The following is an 18,454-nucleotide window of genomic DNA, read 5'->3' as shown; positions in this document are numbered from 1 at the left end:
GACAAACTTGATGTGTCTGCTGCCTCCAGAACACCAGGAGGCAGGAGCGCGCGGGGTTGACCCTTGCGGAATCCCAGGCATCGAAGCGGCGCCTCTACAGGCCAGCAGCGCCCAGGTGACCCAGGGACAGACTGGGACTCCTGGCTTCCCCGCCGGGCCTCCCAGGGCACCTGCCCAAGGCCACCCAGCGCGCGGCAGCCGAGACAGCGGAGCACGGCCGGACCTCCCAGCCGTCGGTGAAGGCGGCGACCGCCCAGGGCCTTCCCACGGCTCGGCGGCGCGTCACCGCGGGGGCGAAGGGGCGCCTGGGCGCCCGGGGCTGCGGCGCAGGAAAGGGCCCTGGGAAAGGGCGGCGGCGGTGCCCCTGAGGCGGGGCCGGGGCGGGGCCGGGGCGGGGCCCGACTTCCCGACTGGGAGCCCTAGCCGCGGGGCTGAGACCCGGGAGCCTGCGTTCGCCATGAAGCGACCCAAGGAGCCGAGAGGCTCCGACGGCGAGTCCGATGGACCCATCGACGTGGGCCAAGAGGGCGAGCTGAGGTAAGGGCCGGGATGCGGGGACTGAGCACGCGGAGGGCGAGCGAGGTGGGGGTCGGTCCGACGGGCTCGCCGAGCAGGCGGGCCAGCCCTCCAGCACCGCCTGGGCAGAGGCGGGTGAGCGCGGGGCCACAGGTGTCGGCGTGTGGGGCGTGTGTGGGCTGTGCCTTTACACGCATGAGTGCCTGGATCCTGTGCGCTCTCCGTCGTGCAGGGCTGGGGATGCTGGCACGGAGGTAGAGTTCAGCTCGGGGGATCTGGTGGCTAGTGGGTTATCATCTATCGGTTGAAGTGGCCTAAGGGAGGCCACTGGCAAGGAGTTTTCCCTGGAGATTCTAGAAAACTCTCATAGACTGATGGTACCCTAGCCCCTGTCCGGAATCTGCTGACGATGCAGAGTAACCACATTCTTTCCCAATTTTATCCTAGTTTGGATGTAGTTTTCATGTAGTCCACAAATTATTTCAGGAAGAAGAAAACTTGTCCTCCTTTGAGCAAACTGGACTTTGGATTTAGGATCTTAGTATTGAAGAAAATAATAAGCGACTTGCAAGGGCCTAGACTCCATTTCCAGTGTGCCTCCTATCGTGCCCCCCTGCTGCCAGTGTCTTTCAGCTCCTAGTAGACAGTCTGACCTGCTTCAAACCTGTCGAACAAATTGCACTTGTATAGTTCTGCTACCTCGCAGTTCTGTGAACTGTCTAAGCTTCAGTTTACTTATCTGTTAAATGAGCATTAATAATAGAACTAAATTCATAGAAGTATTGGGAAAACCAAATGAGGTAAAGTATGTCAAGGGCTTAGCACAGCACATGCTTAGGCACACACCATGTGATTCCCAGCACCCTGAAAGAGCTGCAGGGCTGACTGGGAGTCTGAAGACCTGGGTCTCAGCCCCAAATCTGCCACCAACTCACTATGTGGTCTTGGGCTATTGGTTTCCCTGACAGAGTCTGTCCTGAGTCTGTTTCCCCACCAGTAAAACAAAGACAGCAGTGGAAAAGAAAGGAATACTTCATCTCTCTTGGCTCATCCAGACTTGACTCTCTCGAACAGAATTGGAGGGGAATTCAGTTAATCCATCCTTCCTTCCTTCCTTCCTTCCTTCCTTCCTTCCTTCCTTCCTTCCTCTCTTCCTTCCTCTCTCTCTCTCTCTTTCTTTCTTTCTTTTTCTTTTTTTTTTTTTGACACAGTCTCACTCTGTTGCCCATGCTGGAGTGCAGTGGCATGATCATAGCTCATGGCAACCTTGATCTCCCGGGCTTAAGTGATCCTCCTGCCTTGGCCTCCCAAAGTGTTGGGATTACAGACATAAGCCAGTGTGTCGGGCCCAGTTAATTCTTAGGAATTCTTAGGGATATTTTGGAGGACATTTTGTAATTTTAGTGCTCTCCAGTTTTCTGAGATCCAGGGATCCTGCCTCAGTCACAAATCCCAGGAAAATGCCATAACAGATATTCCTCTTGCATCCTGTACATTTGTTTTTAGGGTGTATAATACAATTTGCTATGCAACATATCAGCCTTTCTTAATTGTTTAACAGAAACTGCTATTTAGAGAAGCAGTTATCTTAGCCTGTGCCTGTTAAGGGCCAGGAAAGGGCACAGCACCATGTGGTGGTGTTGGAGCGGGGTCTCAAATTCAATGGCATTGGGTCTTCATAGATTAGAGGCACAAAATTGATGCCAGAGAACTAGGCTGATCAGAGCTGGCTTCTGTCCTCCACGAGTTTGCAGCCCAGTCAGTGACCTGCCAGGTCATAAAAACACCATGGAAGGATGGAAAGGAGACAGACTCTGGGCTGTGAGGGCACTTAAGCAAGGAGAGGTCACTCTCAACCAAAGATGGCAAGGAGGGCTTCTTGAAGATGGTGGCATCTGGGCAGCTGCTCACATGAGGCAAAAAGGATCACTGGGCATTTTTTTCCTATACATATAGCATTTCCTATATATACAGAGCCCATTTTTAGACACTGTCCTTAGAGGAGCAGACCCCTCTGAGGAGAGAAAGCAGTTGGACATCTGGCAGAGGCTGACTTATAGACGCCTCTTTGTAGCACTCACCAAAGGGCCCTCCCCGCCAGCAGACATCAATGCTTCAATTCAGGGAGCACTGAACGATGCCTGCTGTGGCCCAGACCCCGGGCTGGGCATAGGGGGGCCAGATGTATCCTGCTTAGCCTCTGCCCTCAGGGAACTCTCAGGGAAGAAGAGCTTCATGTACACAGAAAGCAGATAAACACTGACAAGGGCTGCAGGACAGAGGCAGCCAGTCTCTCGGGGTCAGGGGCAGGGCGCAAATCCCCCACACTCAGAAACATGAGAGTAAAAAGCAGAGGGTGTTCCACCGTCACTGTGGGCATCTGCCTGGTGGCAGTCCTGCCACATCTGTGAAACTTACCCACAGAGCTCTCATCTGAACCTGGCCCGCTGACACAGGATGAGTCTAAACTAAGAGGACAGCCTCTCCTCTCCCTTTGCGAATGTCTAATGAGCACCTGCCACATGTCAGACCCTGGATCAGGGTCCTCTTCCTGAACAATATAAGGTGGTGGCCTTGGAGTCAGATAGACCTGAGTTTGAATCTTACCACCATTAACTTTGGCCAGTTACTTTTACACCTTTCTGAACCTCAGTTTTCTCCATTTCAAAATGGGAATGCATTAGCATTCCTGCCTCACAGGATAAGGTTTGATGAAGTAATGTACATAAAGTTACATAACTCCCTGCTTTGATACAAAGTAACTACCAGTAAATGTTGCTGTCAAAGCGGTCACCATTCAGTTGGGGGGGCAACATATTTATGAGACAGCATGGTCTAATGAAAAGACCAGAAGTCTGAAGACTGGACTTACTGGAGTGATTCTTAACTCCGGTGTCTGTCTCTCCACCTGTAAAATGATTATTTTTCCTAAATGTGAAGTGGCCCAAATAATACCTCACTCACAGGGCTATTGTGCAATAAATTAGACAAATAGATGTGGAAGTGCAGTATAGAACAAAAAGTACTGGCTCCAAGATCTACATGACGGGATGATGAATATATGGGGTGCACTGGCAAAAGCCCCAGATTAAAAGCCACTTAAGACCGGGTTCAGTGGCTCATGCCTGTAATCCCAGCACTTTGGGAGGCCGAGATAGACAGATCACGAGGTCAGGAGATGGAGACCATCCTGGCTAACACGGTGAAACCCCGTCTCTACTAAAAATACAAAAAATTAGCCAGGCATGGCGGCACGTGCTTGTAGTCCCAGTTACTCAGAAGGCTGAGACAGGATAATCACTTGAACCTGGAAGGCAGAGGTTGCAGTGAGCTGAGATCCCACCACTGCACTCCAGCCTGGGTGACAGAGTAAGACTCCATCTCAAAAAAAGAAAAAAAAAAAAAAAAAAAAAACCACCAGACACTAGAACTGACTGTAGTTCTGGATTTTCTTCTAATTTGCTATGTGACCTGGGGAAGATCCCTTCCGCTCTGTGTTTCCTCATTTTACAAATGGACTCAATTCTCTCTGAGATCCCTTCATTTGGGACATGGTGATTCTGCCTTTGGCTGACACAAAATGATTAGGGTCATCTGCAAGGGTTCCACGGGGGAGTTCCCAGGGGAAGTCAGCACTGAGGGTGGTCGGGACCACCTGGAAAACTTCCGTGCTATAAGAGACTGCCCCAGAATTCTGGCCAGGAGCCACTAGAGGCCTATGGAGCAGATCTTGATGGTCAATGTATCTTCTCTGGGTCCATGAAAATCTCTGTCATTTTCAGATTCTCAGACAAGAGAATCCCACACCTCCTCCCACTGTCAGGGCCAGATCATGGGCTGGAAGGGAGCTCTGGCTGGGCTCTTGGGAACTTTAAAAATAAGGGGTCTGGAAGGCTATTCAGACAGACAGGAAGTAGGAATTAGAAGGGAAACAATGCTGAAGTGGAGCCAGAAGATGCGGATTCCCTGCTGGCTTTGCTCCTTAGCAGCTGGGTAGGCTGGGCAAGCTGCTTTAGCTTCCTGAAGCTCAGCATTCTCATCTGTAAGATGGGCTTTTGTAAGGCTCAAAGGAGGGAAAGACACATAATGTTGCCAAGAAAACTGTAATGTGAGGTTTGCCTCTGAGATATGGGGAGAGGAGAAGGGGGGAAATAATACAACAGGGAGAAGCTGACCAGGAGATTGGAAAAAGGGATGGCAGCACTGCTTTGCCCTGAAATGGGTGCGTCAGCCTCCAACAGATGGTCCCAGCGGAGGGATCAGGCTGAGAGGCAGTGACGTGCGCGAGGCTAACCCAATACCCGAAGAGACGCTTTATCAAGCTGGGGGGAACAAAGGTCGTGTTTCTTAGCGTGTCTTGGCTCCTGGGGCTTGTCCCCAGTGAACCAGTGAGGCTTTGTAAACAAGCTGCCCCATAGATCTCAGGATCTGGCCATCTGAGCCTGGACCTAGCTTGCTGGGCCCTCCCTCCTAGGAGCTATTACAGACTTCTTACCAGGTCTGCTTGTCCAGATGTTTGGGTGGGAGATATCCTTTTCCAGATGTGTCTGGACAAAGCCAGGGACATAGCAGTAGGATTTGACAAATGCTATCTGGTGTCTTCTGCAACCTTCTCTGAGCAGTTGATGAAAATGATCCAAATTCAAATGCCAAAAGGGTAGTCACATGGGCTGGGACCTTTCTGGTAAGTCATTTATGCCCCCATTCCACAAAGTCCTAGGCCGTAGATTTTATGGTGCTTAAGTCTTTGTTCCCCAGTGATGCCAAATACATGGGTGAGAGAAGAAAGCTCTACCATGAGTTCTGCTGTATTCGAAGCTGCAGTAGTGAATGTAACAGACATGGCTCATGGCCTCATGGAGCTTACGGATTTGTTGGAGAGATAGACATCAATCAAATAACCATATAAAACAACAAATTGGCATAAATGCTGTGAAAGCAGGGTGCTAGGAGAGTATTGAGCAGGGGATACTAGTGGGAGGAGGAATGTTAGAAAAGGCTCCCCAGGGAGGTGCCATCTGAGTTGAGATCTGATGGATTATAGAAGTTATGGGGCAAAGGGACTGGGGCTTGGGGTGATGGGTGGACCAGAGATGGTGGACCTAGGCTAGGGGACAGTATGTGCAACTGCAGAAGGAGTTAGTGCATTCATAGGCTGGAGCATACAGAGGAAGAGGGTTGAGTCTGGAGGGGTTGACAGGGGCCAGTTGGACCACCTGAAAGATGGTGGCCTTGATCTTAAAAAACATTGGGGCCAGGCATGGTGGCTCATGCCTATAATCCCAGCACTTTAGGAGGCCGAGGTGGGCAGATCACCTGAGGTCAGGAGTTCAAAACCATCCTGGCCAACATGGTGAAACCCCATCTCTACTAAAAATGCAAAAATTAGCTAGACATGGTGGTGGGTGCCTGTAATCCCAGTTATTTCGGAGGCTGATGCAGGAGAATCACTTGAACTGGGTGGCAGAGGTTGCAGTGAGCCTAGATCATGCCAGTGCACTCCAGCCTGGGCAACAGAGTGAGACTACAATCTCAAAACAAAAACCAAAGCAAACAAACAAAAACACACTGGGGAGCCACGGAGGAGTTTTAAGTGAGTGATATGATCAGATTTAAATGATCACTCTGCTTGCAGTGTGGAGATAGGCTTGTAGAGAGTCAAAGAGGTTGTAAAAGCACCCAACAAGAAGCTCTTGCAGTCATCCAGGTGAACAATGATAGAGGCGTAGCATTGAGAGAAGTGGCGGAGAGGAAGAGAACAGACGTGAGATGTATTTTAGACATAGTGTGGGCAGGTTTTGATGAGGTGGGGGCAAGGAGGAGGAGGAATCAAAGACAGCATCAGCTTTCCACCTTGCAGAAGCGGGGTACCTTCACTGAGATGGGGAACCCAGGGGCAGCAGGAGCAGGTGTGGGTGAAGTCCAGCTTGCAGGTTCCTGTTCAGATGTGTGGCGTTATGTCTTCCGAAATGGCAGGGGAGTCACCTTGTTTGTTGTTTGTTGGTGCATTGTCTGCCCACTGGAGCTGAGCTGAGGGAGGGCTGGGGTCTGGCTGAGTGCACCACCACCCACCCAGGCCTGAATAAGGCCTTAGAAGTGTTGGCCAAATGAATGATGCCTCAGTGGACCCAGCGAATCCTCATCATTCTAAGAGAACTTCTGAAGCAGAAAACCTTAAGAAGGGTTAGCAGTTGGGCTGAAGATTATTTTGGTCAGAGTCTGGGCAGGAAAAGCTCCCCCCAGGGTTGAGCCTCTTCTCTGTAATGGGAGCTCCTGGGGTGTGAGCAAACATCCATCATTCAACTGGGGCTGCAGAAGGAAGGCACGGAGTGGGAGGAGTGGCCGAGGCTGGGGGGACGGGGCCTTCTGGGAGGCCAGGGCAGTGTCCCAGAGCATCCGAGAAGGGCCTGTGACCCAGATGCCGCCTCCCCTTCGCCCCCGGCCGCACCGCGTGGGAGGAGGCGGCAGCTGCAGGCGGGGCGGAGGGCGGGCGGCCGGCGCGCCCGGCCCGTGGGAAGCAGCGGCATCTGCTCTTTCCACGCTCGTTCCCAGCGGCTCCCTCTGAAACCCAACCCGCCCGGCCCAGCCCCGCCGCCGCCGGCCAGTGCCCTCGCCCGCCCCGCCCTCGGGGATCGGGTTGCAGGAGCCGGAGCTACCGCGCCGCGGTGCGCGGTTCCCCGACGGCCGCTGCGAGGGGCCAGGGGCGAGGGGCGAGGGGCGAGGCCAAGTAGGTCCAGACCAAGAGCCCAAAGTGGGCCCAGAGTGCTTGAGAGGACTTGACCTGGGTTGAAATGAGTCCCCGGGAAGAAGGGGAGAGCAAACTCCTCCTTCCAGGCCCGCCCCGTGGCTCCTCCTGTCCCGAGGTCGGCCCAGGCCAGGGAGACGGTCCCCCAGCCCTGAAAAATCAGCTTTTCTTTTCCTTTCCAGCCAGATGGCCAGGCCGCTGTCCACCCCCAGCCCTTCGCAGATGCAAGCCAGGAAGAAACGCAGAGGGGTGAGTGTCCGTCTCAGCCTCTGAGTTGCCCAACAAAGGGGTGCCATGAATCCCCTGCAGTCTGGCGGGGAGAACCTTGGGCAGAAACTTCACCATGAAGCTAACTGCCTGGGTTCAAATCCTTGCTCTGGCACTAGCTATCAGGGTGATTCCCGGCAAGCCTCTTAACCTCCCTGAGCCTGATTTGCTCCTTTGTGTAACTGGAATAATGACAGGGCCCACCTCAAAGGGCTGCTTTGCAGATTAAGTGCATTAATGTAACAATAGCAGACACACAATAGGCCATTATGATTGTTGTTCCAGCCTGCCCCCCATCCTATCTTCTGTCTCCTCTCTGAGTCCAGAATTTTCATCCCCCTCAGTGTGCCAGGGTGGGGGAGGGGACAGAAGGATCCCTGCTTGCCGCTGTCATCTGTCCGTCCTGTTCAGCCCCACTTTCCTCCCAGGATGCAGCTGTGCTTCCGCACTGGGAGTCCAGACACTTGGGGTCTGGCAGAGAGCAGCCTGACACTCACTGACTGTAAGCCCTTAGGCAAACCACTTCCTTCCAGCCTTCATTTTCCTTATCTGTAAAATGAGGTCAAATCTGTCCTGCTCCCAGTGTTCTGCTACCAGTATCGTGAGGGAAGAATGAGGGTATGTGAGTGGAAGGGCTCTGCAGCTAGAGAGAGCAACACGTGGGACTCTCCACACCATCTCATGACCTCACAGCTGACAGGGTCTCCCTCCTGGCCCAGCGGGGGCCTCCAGGGCCTGCTCCTGCACCGTGGCTGGTGTCCTCATTCTGATTGGCTGTGCCCTGCTGTACCAGCAGTTAAACATCTTGAATATCACCCCTATAGACCAAGACAAGAGGTCTGAGTTGTACTCCCAGCTCTGCACTTTCTTGCTGTGTGACCTTAAGCAAATCACTGTCCTTCTCTGGGCCTTGGTTTTCTCCACCATAAAGTAAGACTAGATTGATCTCCCTCACAAAAACACTGTGTGGGTAAATATGAGTTGATGTCCATCAAGGCACTTTGGAAACTGATGACGCACCTGTGAGTAACTTCTTGTCATGATTGTTTAGATCATAGAGAAACGGCGTCGAGACCGCATTAACAGTAGCCTGTCTGAATTGCGACGCTTGGTCCCCACTGCTTTTGAGAAACAGGTATGTGACACTGCTGATTGTGCTAGAGGAAACACTGTGTGGGTGGCAGATAAGGTTCGTTTCTCGTGGCATCTCTCGTTGATTGGTAGCAGCTGCCTGAGATGCTGTGTTCATTTACCAATATCTGTCACTGGCCAGGGTAAGAGGAATGGAAATTTATATTTAGGTGTCTCAGGTGGCTTTATGTCCATCATCCCATTGAATTGACTCCTCAGAATGATCCCGAAAGGTAGGGATTATTATGCCCATGGCACAGGTAAGGAAACTGAAGCACAGAGAGGTGAAGTAACTTATACCAGATCACACAGCTAGTAAAGAACAGGGCATAGGACTATGTGATTCTCAAGCCCCCATCCGTCCGCACTACAGACATTTCCAGAGTGATTTGAAAGTGGAACAGGCCGCTCAGGGAGTGAGCACTCTGCCATCGAGCATGTTAAGGTGGGGGAGCTACAGTGGGGAATCAGACAGTGGGCTCAGCCTAGGAGATTCTCACCCTATGCACCAAGGCATAGGTCACAGGTCCTCTGCCTTCCCTTATGCTGGTGAGAACAAGTCAGTCATCCCACAGATGTTCACTAAAACCGTCACAGGACCAGCCGTGAACTAGACCTAGTATCTGCTCTCAAGGGACTCCCATGGAGCATCTGATCTTCAGGCTTCACCTGGGAGGCTTAGGAAGCATTTCCCAAGAGAGTAAAACAGGAAGAGAAGTAGTCTGGGGATAAGATGATGAGCTACATCTTGGGCACATTGAGTCTGAAGTTGGATTCCCGGAAGAGCTGGTTTAAGAGGCATTCATTCTGAGGATGGCGGTTAAAGCCATGGAGGTGACAAGCCCCTCTGCAGGGAGCAGCAGAATGCGAAGTAACACAGAAGGGACACTACTGTGCTAAGAGATGGCAGATCAAGAGGCATGGTGAAAGGAGAGCCCAGACCGGGCGCGGTGGCTCACGCCTGTAATCCCAGCACTTTGGGAGGCCGAGGCGGGTGGATCACAAGGTCAGGAGATCGAGACCACGGTGAAACCCCGTCTCTACTAAAAATACAAAAAATTAGCCGGGCGCGGTGGCGGGCGCCTGTAGTCCCAGCTACTCGGGAGGCTGAGGCAGGAGAATGGCGTGAACCCAGGAGGCGGAGCTTGCAGTGAGCTGAGATCGCGCCGCTGCTCTCCAGCTTGGGCGAGAGAGTGAGACTCTGTCTCAAAAAAAAAAAAAAAAAAAAAAAAAAAAAAAAAAAAAAAAAAAAAAAAAAAAAAGAAAAAAAGAAAAGAAAAAAGAAAAAAAAGAAAGGAGAGCCCAGAAACAGTGCTGTCGTGCAAGTCAAGGGAGGAGTGGTTTCAGGAAAGATGATCGGCAGCCGTACAGTGGACAGGTGGTCTGAGAGGAGAACTGAAAAGAATGTTCTAGATTTGGAGAATTTGGCCAAAGCAGAAGCCCAGTTGCAGGCAGCAGTGGAGTGTGAGGAAGGTGAGAAAATCAAGACATTGAGTGCTGATGATGCCGCACAGCGACGTGGTCAGCTGGAGGCTCCACCCTTCTGTCTTCTGTACCCGCAGGGCTCTTCCAAGCTGGAGAAAGCCGAGGTCTTACAGATGACGGTGGATCACTTGAAAATGCTCCATGCCACTGGCGGGACAGGTACCCATGCTCTTCTCTTTCAGGCGTCATTAATACAACAAATATTTTGAGGCTGGGCCCTGGGGATACGTTGGTGAGCAAGTCCATACGCTGCCCACTCTGAGGAGCTAGGTCAATGGAGGGAACGTTTGCAAAGCTTCTCTCTCTCCTTTCAGCATCTCCCTCTCCACTTTCAGGGTCTCCATTTGGCGCAACCTTTTCCTCAATTCAGCTCCCTCCAGTCTTAGACCTGGGAGGTGCTTTCTTCTGTAACAGACTGTTCCTGTGGGTCCCACCCTTCCCCAACCCAGGACCTCATTAAGGATTTGCCTGAATGAGCTAATTCTCACTGGGATCCCAATCTGACCCCCTGAGCCCAGGGAGGAGCGTGGTATCCTACCCACTGGTCTAGCCTTCTGGGCTGTTGTGGGGTCCTTGGCAGTGCTGGGGTGACATATCATGCTCACCACAAATCTCAGGATTGTAGCAGGACACAAATTAACTCATTTTGTTATTTTAAGCCCATCAGTTACAACAAAGTAATGGAACAGTGGCTTTAAAGACACTCCCAGGCCGGGCATGGTGGCTCATGCTTGTAATCCCAGCACTTTGGGAGGCCAAGGCAGGCGGATCATGAGGTCAGGAGATTGAGACCATCCTGACTAACATGGTGAAACCCCGTCTCTACTAAAAATACAAAAAATTAGCTGGGCGTGGTGGCGGGCGCCTGTAGTCCCAGCTACTCGGGAGACTGAGGCAGGAGAATGGCGTGAACCCGGGAGGCGGAGCTTGCAGTGAGCCGAGATCACACCACTGCACTCCAGCCTGGGGGACAGAGCGAGACTCCATCTCAAAAAAAATTTTTTAAAGGCCGGGCATGGTGGCTCACGCCTGTAATCCCAGCACTTTGGGAGGCCAAGGCGGGCAGATCAGGAGGTTAGGAGATCAAGGCCATCCTGGCTAACACGGTGAAACCCCATCTCTACTAAAAAATACAAAAAATTAACCAGGCATAGTGGCGGGCGCCTGTAGTCCCAGCTACTCGTGAGGCTGAGGCAGGAGAATGGCGTGAACCCAAGAGGCAGAGCTTGCAGTGAGCCAAGATCGTGCCACTGAACTCCAGCCTGGGCAACAGCAAGACTCTGTCTCAAAAAAATAAAAAATAAATAAATAATAAAGATAAAAAAAGAACAGCAAACACAGAAAGGTGAGGGATTTGCTTGAACTTACATGGCTAAGTGTAGAGTAGAGTTGGTTCTTGCCCACAAGTTGACCTGGCTCCAAACATAGTCTCCAGCTGAGCTGTTCCTCTGTGGGGGCCGTGAACCAAGGACCAGATATTTGCTGCCATCGTCCTGAGACCAGTGCTGACTGGGGTTGTTCTGTCTGTCTTTGCCCAGAAGGTGGTCAAGAGAGGAACAGGTATGGAGAGGCAGTGAGGATGTGAATACTTGTGCAGGAAGTTTACGTGGTTATCCATCAAAGAGAGGGTCCCTGGCCGAGCAGCTGAGGGTCACAGTGGGGTCTTGATTTCCAGATTGCCTTTTGAGCCAAGGGACAAACTCAGATGCCAACAGGGTCAAGCCAGTAATATAAGTGATAGCTAATTTTTCATTTGTTCAGCATTTTCTGTGCACTATTTTAATTTCACCCTCACAACTCTATACAGTAGGCACTGCTATATCCCCATTTGACAGCTAAGGAAATTGAGGCACAGAGAGGTAGAGACTTGTCCACAATGAGGCAGCTAGTTAAGTAGCTGACCCAGGATTTGAACCCAGCTCTCCTGGCCTCTGACGACCTCACACTTCACTGCTACACTCTGCTGCCTTCTCCAAGGGGCCTCCTCACTCTGATGGCTGCTGCTGCCACCTCCCTTCCTGGGCATCTGCCCCTCTCAGCAGGCAGGGTTGTTCTATACCTTCAAGTGCACAACCTTTCATATCTGTCAAGTATTTACTTCAATGAAGTTATCTTGGCCACAAAGTTTTTTCTTTGCATTAATCATGAATTGTGATGCAAGCAATATTTTACATTTTATAATGCTTCATAGTTTAGTGAATTCATTTGATCATTATAACCCTCCACCCTCCACCCCAGGCAGGGATTTTGTTCTCACTCTGCAGATGGGGAGACGGGCTCAGAGAGTCAGGGTGACATGGCCAAGGCTGCCCAGGGAGTGAGTGGAGGAGGCAGGTCCAGAACTCAGACAGACCGACCGAGGCCCCATGCTTCTCCCCACGCCTGGCATGACCTTCATCATGCCTCCCTTTGCAGGATTCTTTGATGCCCGAGCCCTGGCAGTTGACTTCCGGAGCATTGGTTTTCGGGAGTGCCTCACCGAGGTCATCAGGTACCTGGGGGTCCTTGAAGGGCCCAGCAGCCGTGCAGACCCCGTTCGGATTCGCCTTCTCTCCCACCTCAACAGCTACGCAGCCGAGATGGAGCCTTCGCCCACACACGCTGGCCCCCTGGCCTTCGCTGCCTGGCCCTGGTCTTTCTTCCATAGCTGCCCAGGGCTGCCAGCCCTGAGCAACCAGCTCGCCGTCCTGGGAAGAGTGCCCGGCCCTGTCCTGCCCAACACCTCCTCTCCTGCTTACCCCATCCCAGCCCTCCGAACCGCTCCCATTCGCAGAGCCACAGGCATCATCCTGCCAGCCCGGAGGAATGTGCTGCCCAGTCGAGGGGCATCTTCCACCCGGAGGGCCCGCCCCCTAGAGAGGCCAGCAACCCCTGTGCCTGTAGCCCCCAGCAGCAGGGCTGCCAGGAACAGCCACATCACTCCCCTCCTGCGATCTTCCTCCCCCACACCCCCTGGTCCTATAGGGTCCGCTGCTTACGTGGCTGTTCCCACCCCCAACTCATCCTCCCCAGGGCCAGCTGGGAGGCCAGGGGGAGCCATGCTGTACCACTCCTGGGTCTCTGAAATCACTGAAATCGGGGCTTTCTGAGCTGCCCCTTCATCACCCTACCCCTAGGAATAAGGAAGGTTCTTTTACCAGGAGCCCAAAAAAGGGCACTGCCTTTTCTGCTTTGCTTCCTGGACTGGCTCATATGTGAAGGCACATTCTCCAGCCATCAGAGGCCCCCTCCTCCTCCAGCCCATCTCTCCTCCTCGCTGTTATCCCAGCTTATCCACCCAGCTCTCCTGGAGCTGTTCTGGTCTCAGAGGCTTGGTTCCATTCCTCACCTGCACAGATGAGTCCTGGGAGTGACCCTCAGAGCTGCGCCCAGACCCCTCTCCTGCCCTCTGCACACCAGCAGGAGGCATGAACCTTGGGTCTGGGAAAAAGCTTTAACCCGAAGGGCACCAGGACCCAAGGCAGGCTGTTCCTTGGAGCAGTCAGACCCCAGTCAGGAGCAATGACTGACTGGCTGCAGCCTTCCCACGCTAAGAGGCTGGAACATAGTGTCTGCCTCGCTTCCTGGAGATAGTAACTGAGCAGGGGCCACAAAGAGGTCTCCTGGGAACCCTGTCTGCCCCTGACCACCTGTCCTTGGGCCACACCATCACACTGAACCACAGGACAGACCCTTTCTCCACCACAGCCAAGGCCTGGAGACTGGGGGCCCAGCAGAGCCTGCTCCTACCCTCCTCCCAGCGGCAGACACCCACCCTCTCACTGGCTAACAGGTCCCTGCACACAGCTGGCCTGATAAACCCAGCTGGGAGGTTTCTAGGCAGCAGCAACACTCTGTGACAGGGTGTCCTCACACCAGGCCTTGGACAGCTCTCCCAGACAGGAGCCAGGGTTGAGCAATGGAGAGCCCAGCCCCCCATGTCTTATAGTCACCATCCTCCAGGCGTGTGGTCCCTCCCCATTGGGTGCACACAGTGCAGAGGGGCCGTGGCCCCATGTGATGGTGTGCAGAGAGGAACCTCTTGGGATTCAGCACCAGACGTCTGTGCTGCCTGGTTTGCATCCGGCTCACAGAGCCCAGACTGCTGGAACAGCCAAGGGCTGTCAGGCTGGACAAAAATAACTGCGAGGAGGGGCAAGAGAAAAGATGATTCGAGGCACCTCGGCCCTTCAAGGTCATGCAACGGGTCAAGGGCCTGAGATCCTGTTCACCAGGACTCCACAGAGCTGGCTCTGCTCAGAGGCCATTTCATTCCTCAGCTCCACCCCAGGCCACTTTTTCTAATAGAGGAAACAAATGGTCCAGCGATCGTTCCCAGCAGAACAGTGGAGACTGGACTGACACCCAGTGGGACCAGTGTTGCCACACCACTTGACAAAATGCAGAAACCCTTTTGTACTCATTGGTAAATATCTACTCCCCCAAGTGACTCCAAGTGCCCCCCCGACTGCCTGGCACTTCCCCCAGGACTCCTACAATCTGGTTACTGCCTGGCAGATCCAAGGCTGTGGAGTCCCAGAGCCAGCAATTCACTGGTGCTCATTCCACACTGGTTAGATACTTCAGTTGTCACCCCGGGAAGATTCTCCCACCTCCTCCCTTTGATGGAACCACCCTCCCCAGAGGCTGCATTGAGGAGACTCCATGGACTGAAAAGTGAGTTGCAGAAACCCTGGGGAAAAGAGCCCTTTCAAAGAGGTGGATAAGAGGGAGGAGATCATTTGAGTGTCCCAGAAAGCTATTTTGAAAAGACAAACTCCTCAAGGAGGGATACAGAGGAAAGCACCTCTTTCATTTTTAGTGTGAGCTAGTTCCATCAGACTGCTGTCCTCCTGGACCCATCTGAGATGTGCAGTAGCAAGGAGAGGGGGTATCATTTTAGAGAGTGGGTCATTGGCAGGGAGTGCTCCTGAGGGAGGCAGAGGGGAGACTGAGGTAGAAGGAAGACAGGACTCACACATGCTCCCAGGAGTGGGGACAGACAGAGGAGGTAACAGAAGGCAAAGGCCAGTTTCCCCTTTATCATGAAGGGGCCCACTCAGGACAGGAACAAGGACAACTCCTCCTCCTCTTCCTCTTCCTCCTCCTCCTCCTCCTCCTCCTGCTGCTGCTGCTCCTGGGATACCAGGTCAGTGATGTAGTCTTGCAGTTTGGCAACTTCCTAGCCTAAGCATCCCTAGTGGGGCTGTGGGAAACACATTTCCACGTTGCATGTATGCAACTCCAGAGAATCTGTGACGCCACTGAAATGAGGTGGGAATGACCCAGCACTTTCAGCATCTTGGCTGAACTTGCTTTCATTGTCCCTGGGATATTGTGGAAGGAAGGGTGACTGTGTGATCTGATTCCGTGGTCGAGGACTTGCATCTTCTGTTTCTATCCCCAAGCCTTCCTGGGGTCTCCAACTCCTACCCCGTTGCAGCGGTTGTTGCGGACATCCAATAAAGATTTTTTTAGTGCTTCTGGAAACTTCCAGTAGATTCTACCTCTAAACTATCTCTGGAGTCAGTCTACTTCTGTCTGCATCCGCAGCCAGCCTGGCCAGGCCACATCAACTCCCCCAGATCAAAAAGGTCTTCCCTCTTGCTTTGTCAATCAGTTCTCAGTAGCACCAGAGAGAACTTGAAAGCTGCAGGTCATATCATATCATCTCTGGTTTGAAAACCTCACTCTGTTACCCTGTTATTCTAAAGGTCTTCCTGTTTTGGTCCCAACCTCACTTCCAGCCTCATTTCTTGCCAGTCCCAGACTTGCTACCTGAGCTTCTGCCACCTGGCCTTCCTTCAATTCCTCGACATTCCAGCCTCATTCCCACCTCCAGCACTTTGCATATGCTGTTCCCTTTGCCAAGAATGCTCTTCCCCTACCCTGTGCATGGCTGAGTTCTTCAGACCCTCAGGCCTTAGCTTCAGAGTTGCCTCCTCCAAGAGGCCTTCCTTGACTACTGTACTTGAGGAGTTCATCTATGACAAGGCCTCTGTTCTTTCCCTTCATGGGGAATTTGCCACTGCATATCCCTTTGTGTAATTTACTTGTTGGTTGACTGTCCCTCCCACTCGAGTGTAAGCTCATGAGGCCAGGTGCCATGCCTGGTTCACTCTCCACTCTGTACCCAGCATTGAGCACAGGGCCTGGCCCATAGCTGGCATTCAATAAATACTTGTTGAAGAAGTGAACTGAGAAGGTGAGAAATCTTCTGGACTCATGCTGTGGATGGTCCGGGCCCCTCTAGGGGGTGAACCCCCTGCTGGCCGACTTTGCGGGAAGGCTGCAGAGCAGAGTGAGAGCCAGGGCCAAGGGACTGGAAGTTCTGGCAAATGGCCAGGAGACCCTGGCCAAAGGCAAGTGCGAGTGTCCACTCCAAGTGCACACTGACAGCTGGGAGCAGTCAAGCTGTCCTGCCAGCAGGCATTGCTCTCCACCCTTGGCTTGGCTGTCTGATGGATTCGGCTCGCAACAAATCCAGCAAACACAGAGGTCTGCTCCGTGCCAGCCAGGCACAGTGGAGCCAGAGCTGGGAAGGACACAGTCACTTTGAGTGGGGGGCACACCCTCCATCAAGATGATAGTTTGGTGAGATGAGAGTATGGAGGTTTGTTGGGAAGGCTGAAGGGAACAGAGTTGGGGTATGTGACCCTGCCCAGGGTGTCAAGGGGGTAGGTGGCTCTAGGAGGAAGCTTTCCCGGAGGAGGAGGAAGGGAACTATTCTATGTGCAAAGACCTGGAGACCTCATCAAGGAAAGCTGTAGATGTTGGCTCTGAGTTGAGCACGGGCCCTCAGTGACAGGGTGAGAGGTGGGCTAGCCTGGGCACTGAAGCCAGACTTCTTTATTAATGAGTTGTATGTAGTCTTGGGCAAGTTACTGAACCTCCCTTATCCTCAACTTTCTCATCAGTAAATCAGAGAACATGCAGTAATGGTTACTATTGGTTGAGTGATAACCATGTACCAGACACTATAGCCAATGCTTTTCTTGGAATCCCATTTTACAGATGAGGAAACTGAACTAAGACATCGTCTCCTAAGGTTGGGTGGTAATTGAATGACATAACACATGTAAAGCTCTCAATAGAGTGCCTGGGTCGTATGAACTGCTCCACCAATCTTAGCCATTAGTGTCATTAATGAGAGGAGGCTGGATCCAAACTGTGAAAGGCTGGGAGCGTCATGCAGAGTCTGGGCTTCAGCCTCTAGGCAGTGACAGCCCTGGAAGATTTTGCCAAGGGAATGCCAAGGTGGGACCTTGTTTAAGAAACTTGGTTGGGTGCAGTGGCTCACACCTGTAATCCCAGCACTTTGGGAGGCTGAGGCGGGTGGATCACCTGAGGTCAGGAGTTCGAGACCAGCCTGGCCAACATAGTGAAACTCCATCTGTACTAAAAATACAAAATTAGCTGGGCATGTTTGTGCACACCTGTAATCCCAGCTACTTGGGAGGCTGAGGCAGAAGAATTGCTTGAACCCAGGAAGCAGAGGTTGCAGTGAGACGAAATTGCACCACTGCACTCCAGCCTGGGCAACAGGTGAGATTCCATCTCAGAAAAAAAAAAAAAAGGAAGGAAGGAAGGAAGGAAACTTGCACTTGGAGTGATGTGGGGTGACTGAGGAGGAGCAGTGTTCAGACTGAACTTCACCTATTCATGGGAAACACTTAGATGCGATTTAAAAATATTGGTGGCCAAGCGCCGTGGCTCATGCCTATAATCCCAACACTTTGGGAGGCCAAGGTGGGCGTATCATGAGGTCAGGAGTTTGAGACCAGCCTGGCCAATATGGTGAAACCCCGTCTCTACTAAAAATACAAAAAGTAGCTGGGTATGGTGGTGTGCACCTGTAGTCCCAGCTACGCAGGAGGCCGAGGCAGAAGAATCACTTGAACCCAGGAGGCGGAGGTTTCAGTGAGCCAAGATCACACCACTGCACTCCAGCCTGGGCGACGGAGCGAGGCTCTGTCTCAAAAATAATAATAAATAAATATAATAAAAATAAAACTCTCGGTACCCAGGCCCCAGAGATTATGATTTCACTTGTCTGGGGTGGGGCTGAGGCACCTCATCAGGAGGTGGGAAGAAGGGTTGGGATTTCTTTCCAAGCTGAGGTAGATTGGCATTCAGTAGGTGACTGGACTCCAACCTGTAGGCCTGGAGAAGGTTAATGCTTTCTGAGGAGCAATGCATAAATTAATTTCCACAAGGGTCTCTCTGTCCCCTGGCCCCTCTCCTAGTGCCTGGCCCATAGTAGGTGACTAAGAAATATTAGGTGTGCTGAAGGCCTAAGGAACTTGTAATTTATTTGCACTGAATATTTAT

General features: G+C 52.4%; 1 protein-coding gene across 3 annotated transcripts; it reads left to right on the top strand.

Annotated features, from left to right (window-relative positions):
• The first annotated feature begins 411 nt into the window (after positions 1 to 411).
• Positions 412 to 16,324, top strand: HEYL (hes related family bHLH transcription factor with YRPW motif-like). 3 transcript variants are annotated; one of them, XM_025389808.1, is made up of 5 exons: positions 412 to 537; positions 7,444 to 7,510; positions 8,580 to 8,663; positions 10,222 to 10,303; positions 12,560 to 16,324. In XM_025389808.1, exons 1-5 carry the CDS (start codon positions 458 to 460, stop codon positions 13,231 to 13,233), a joined length of 987 nt encoding a protein of 328 aa, XP_025245593.1. In that variant the 5' UTR covers positions 412 to 457; the 3' UTR covers positions 13,234 to 16,324. The 3 variants fall into 3 exon arrangements, with proteins under 3 accessions (XP_025245593.1, XP_025245600.1, XP_025245599.1); XM_025389815.1 differs by having other exon boundaries at positions 442 to 537; positions 7,448 to 7,510; positions 12,560 to 15,613; XM_025389814.1 differs by lacking the exon at positions 412 to 537 and adding an exon at positions 7,076 to 7,247 and having other exon boundaries at positions 12,560 to 15,613.
• The last annotated feature ends 2,130 nt before the right edge of the window (positions 16,325 to 18,454 follow it).

This window comes from Theropithecus gelada, chromosome 1, assembly GCF_003255815.1.
Source record: "Theropithecus gelada isolate Dixy chromosome 1, Tgel_1.0, whole genome shotgun sequence".
In the NCBI taxonomy this organism is placed as follows: Eukaryota; Metazoa; Chordata; class Mammalia; order Primates; family Cercopithecidae; genus Theropithecus; species Theropithecus gelada.
This window is presented reverse-complemented; position numbering and strand designations above follow the sequence as displayed.

Excerpts from the sequence above, each read along its gene's own strand:
- HEYL (XM_025389808.1), top strand. The coding sequence starts at position 458 with ATGAAGCGACCCAAGGAGCCGAGAGGCTCCGACGGCGAGTCCGATGGA. Across the intron at positions 538-7,443 it reads GGCCAAGAGGGCGAGCTGAG|CCAGATGGCCAGGCCGCTGT; the intron begins GTAAGGGCCGGG and ends TTTCCTTTCCAG. Across the intron at positions 10,304-12,559 it reads CCATGCCACTGGCGGGACAG|GATTCTTTGATGCCCGAGCC; the intron begins GTACCCATGCTC and ends CTCCCTTTGCAG.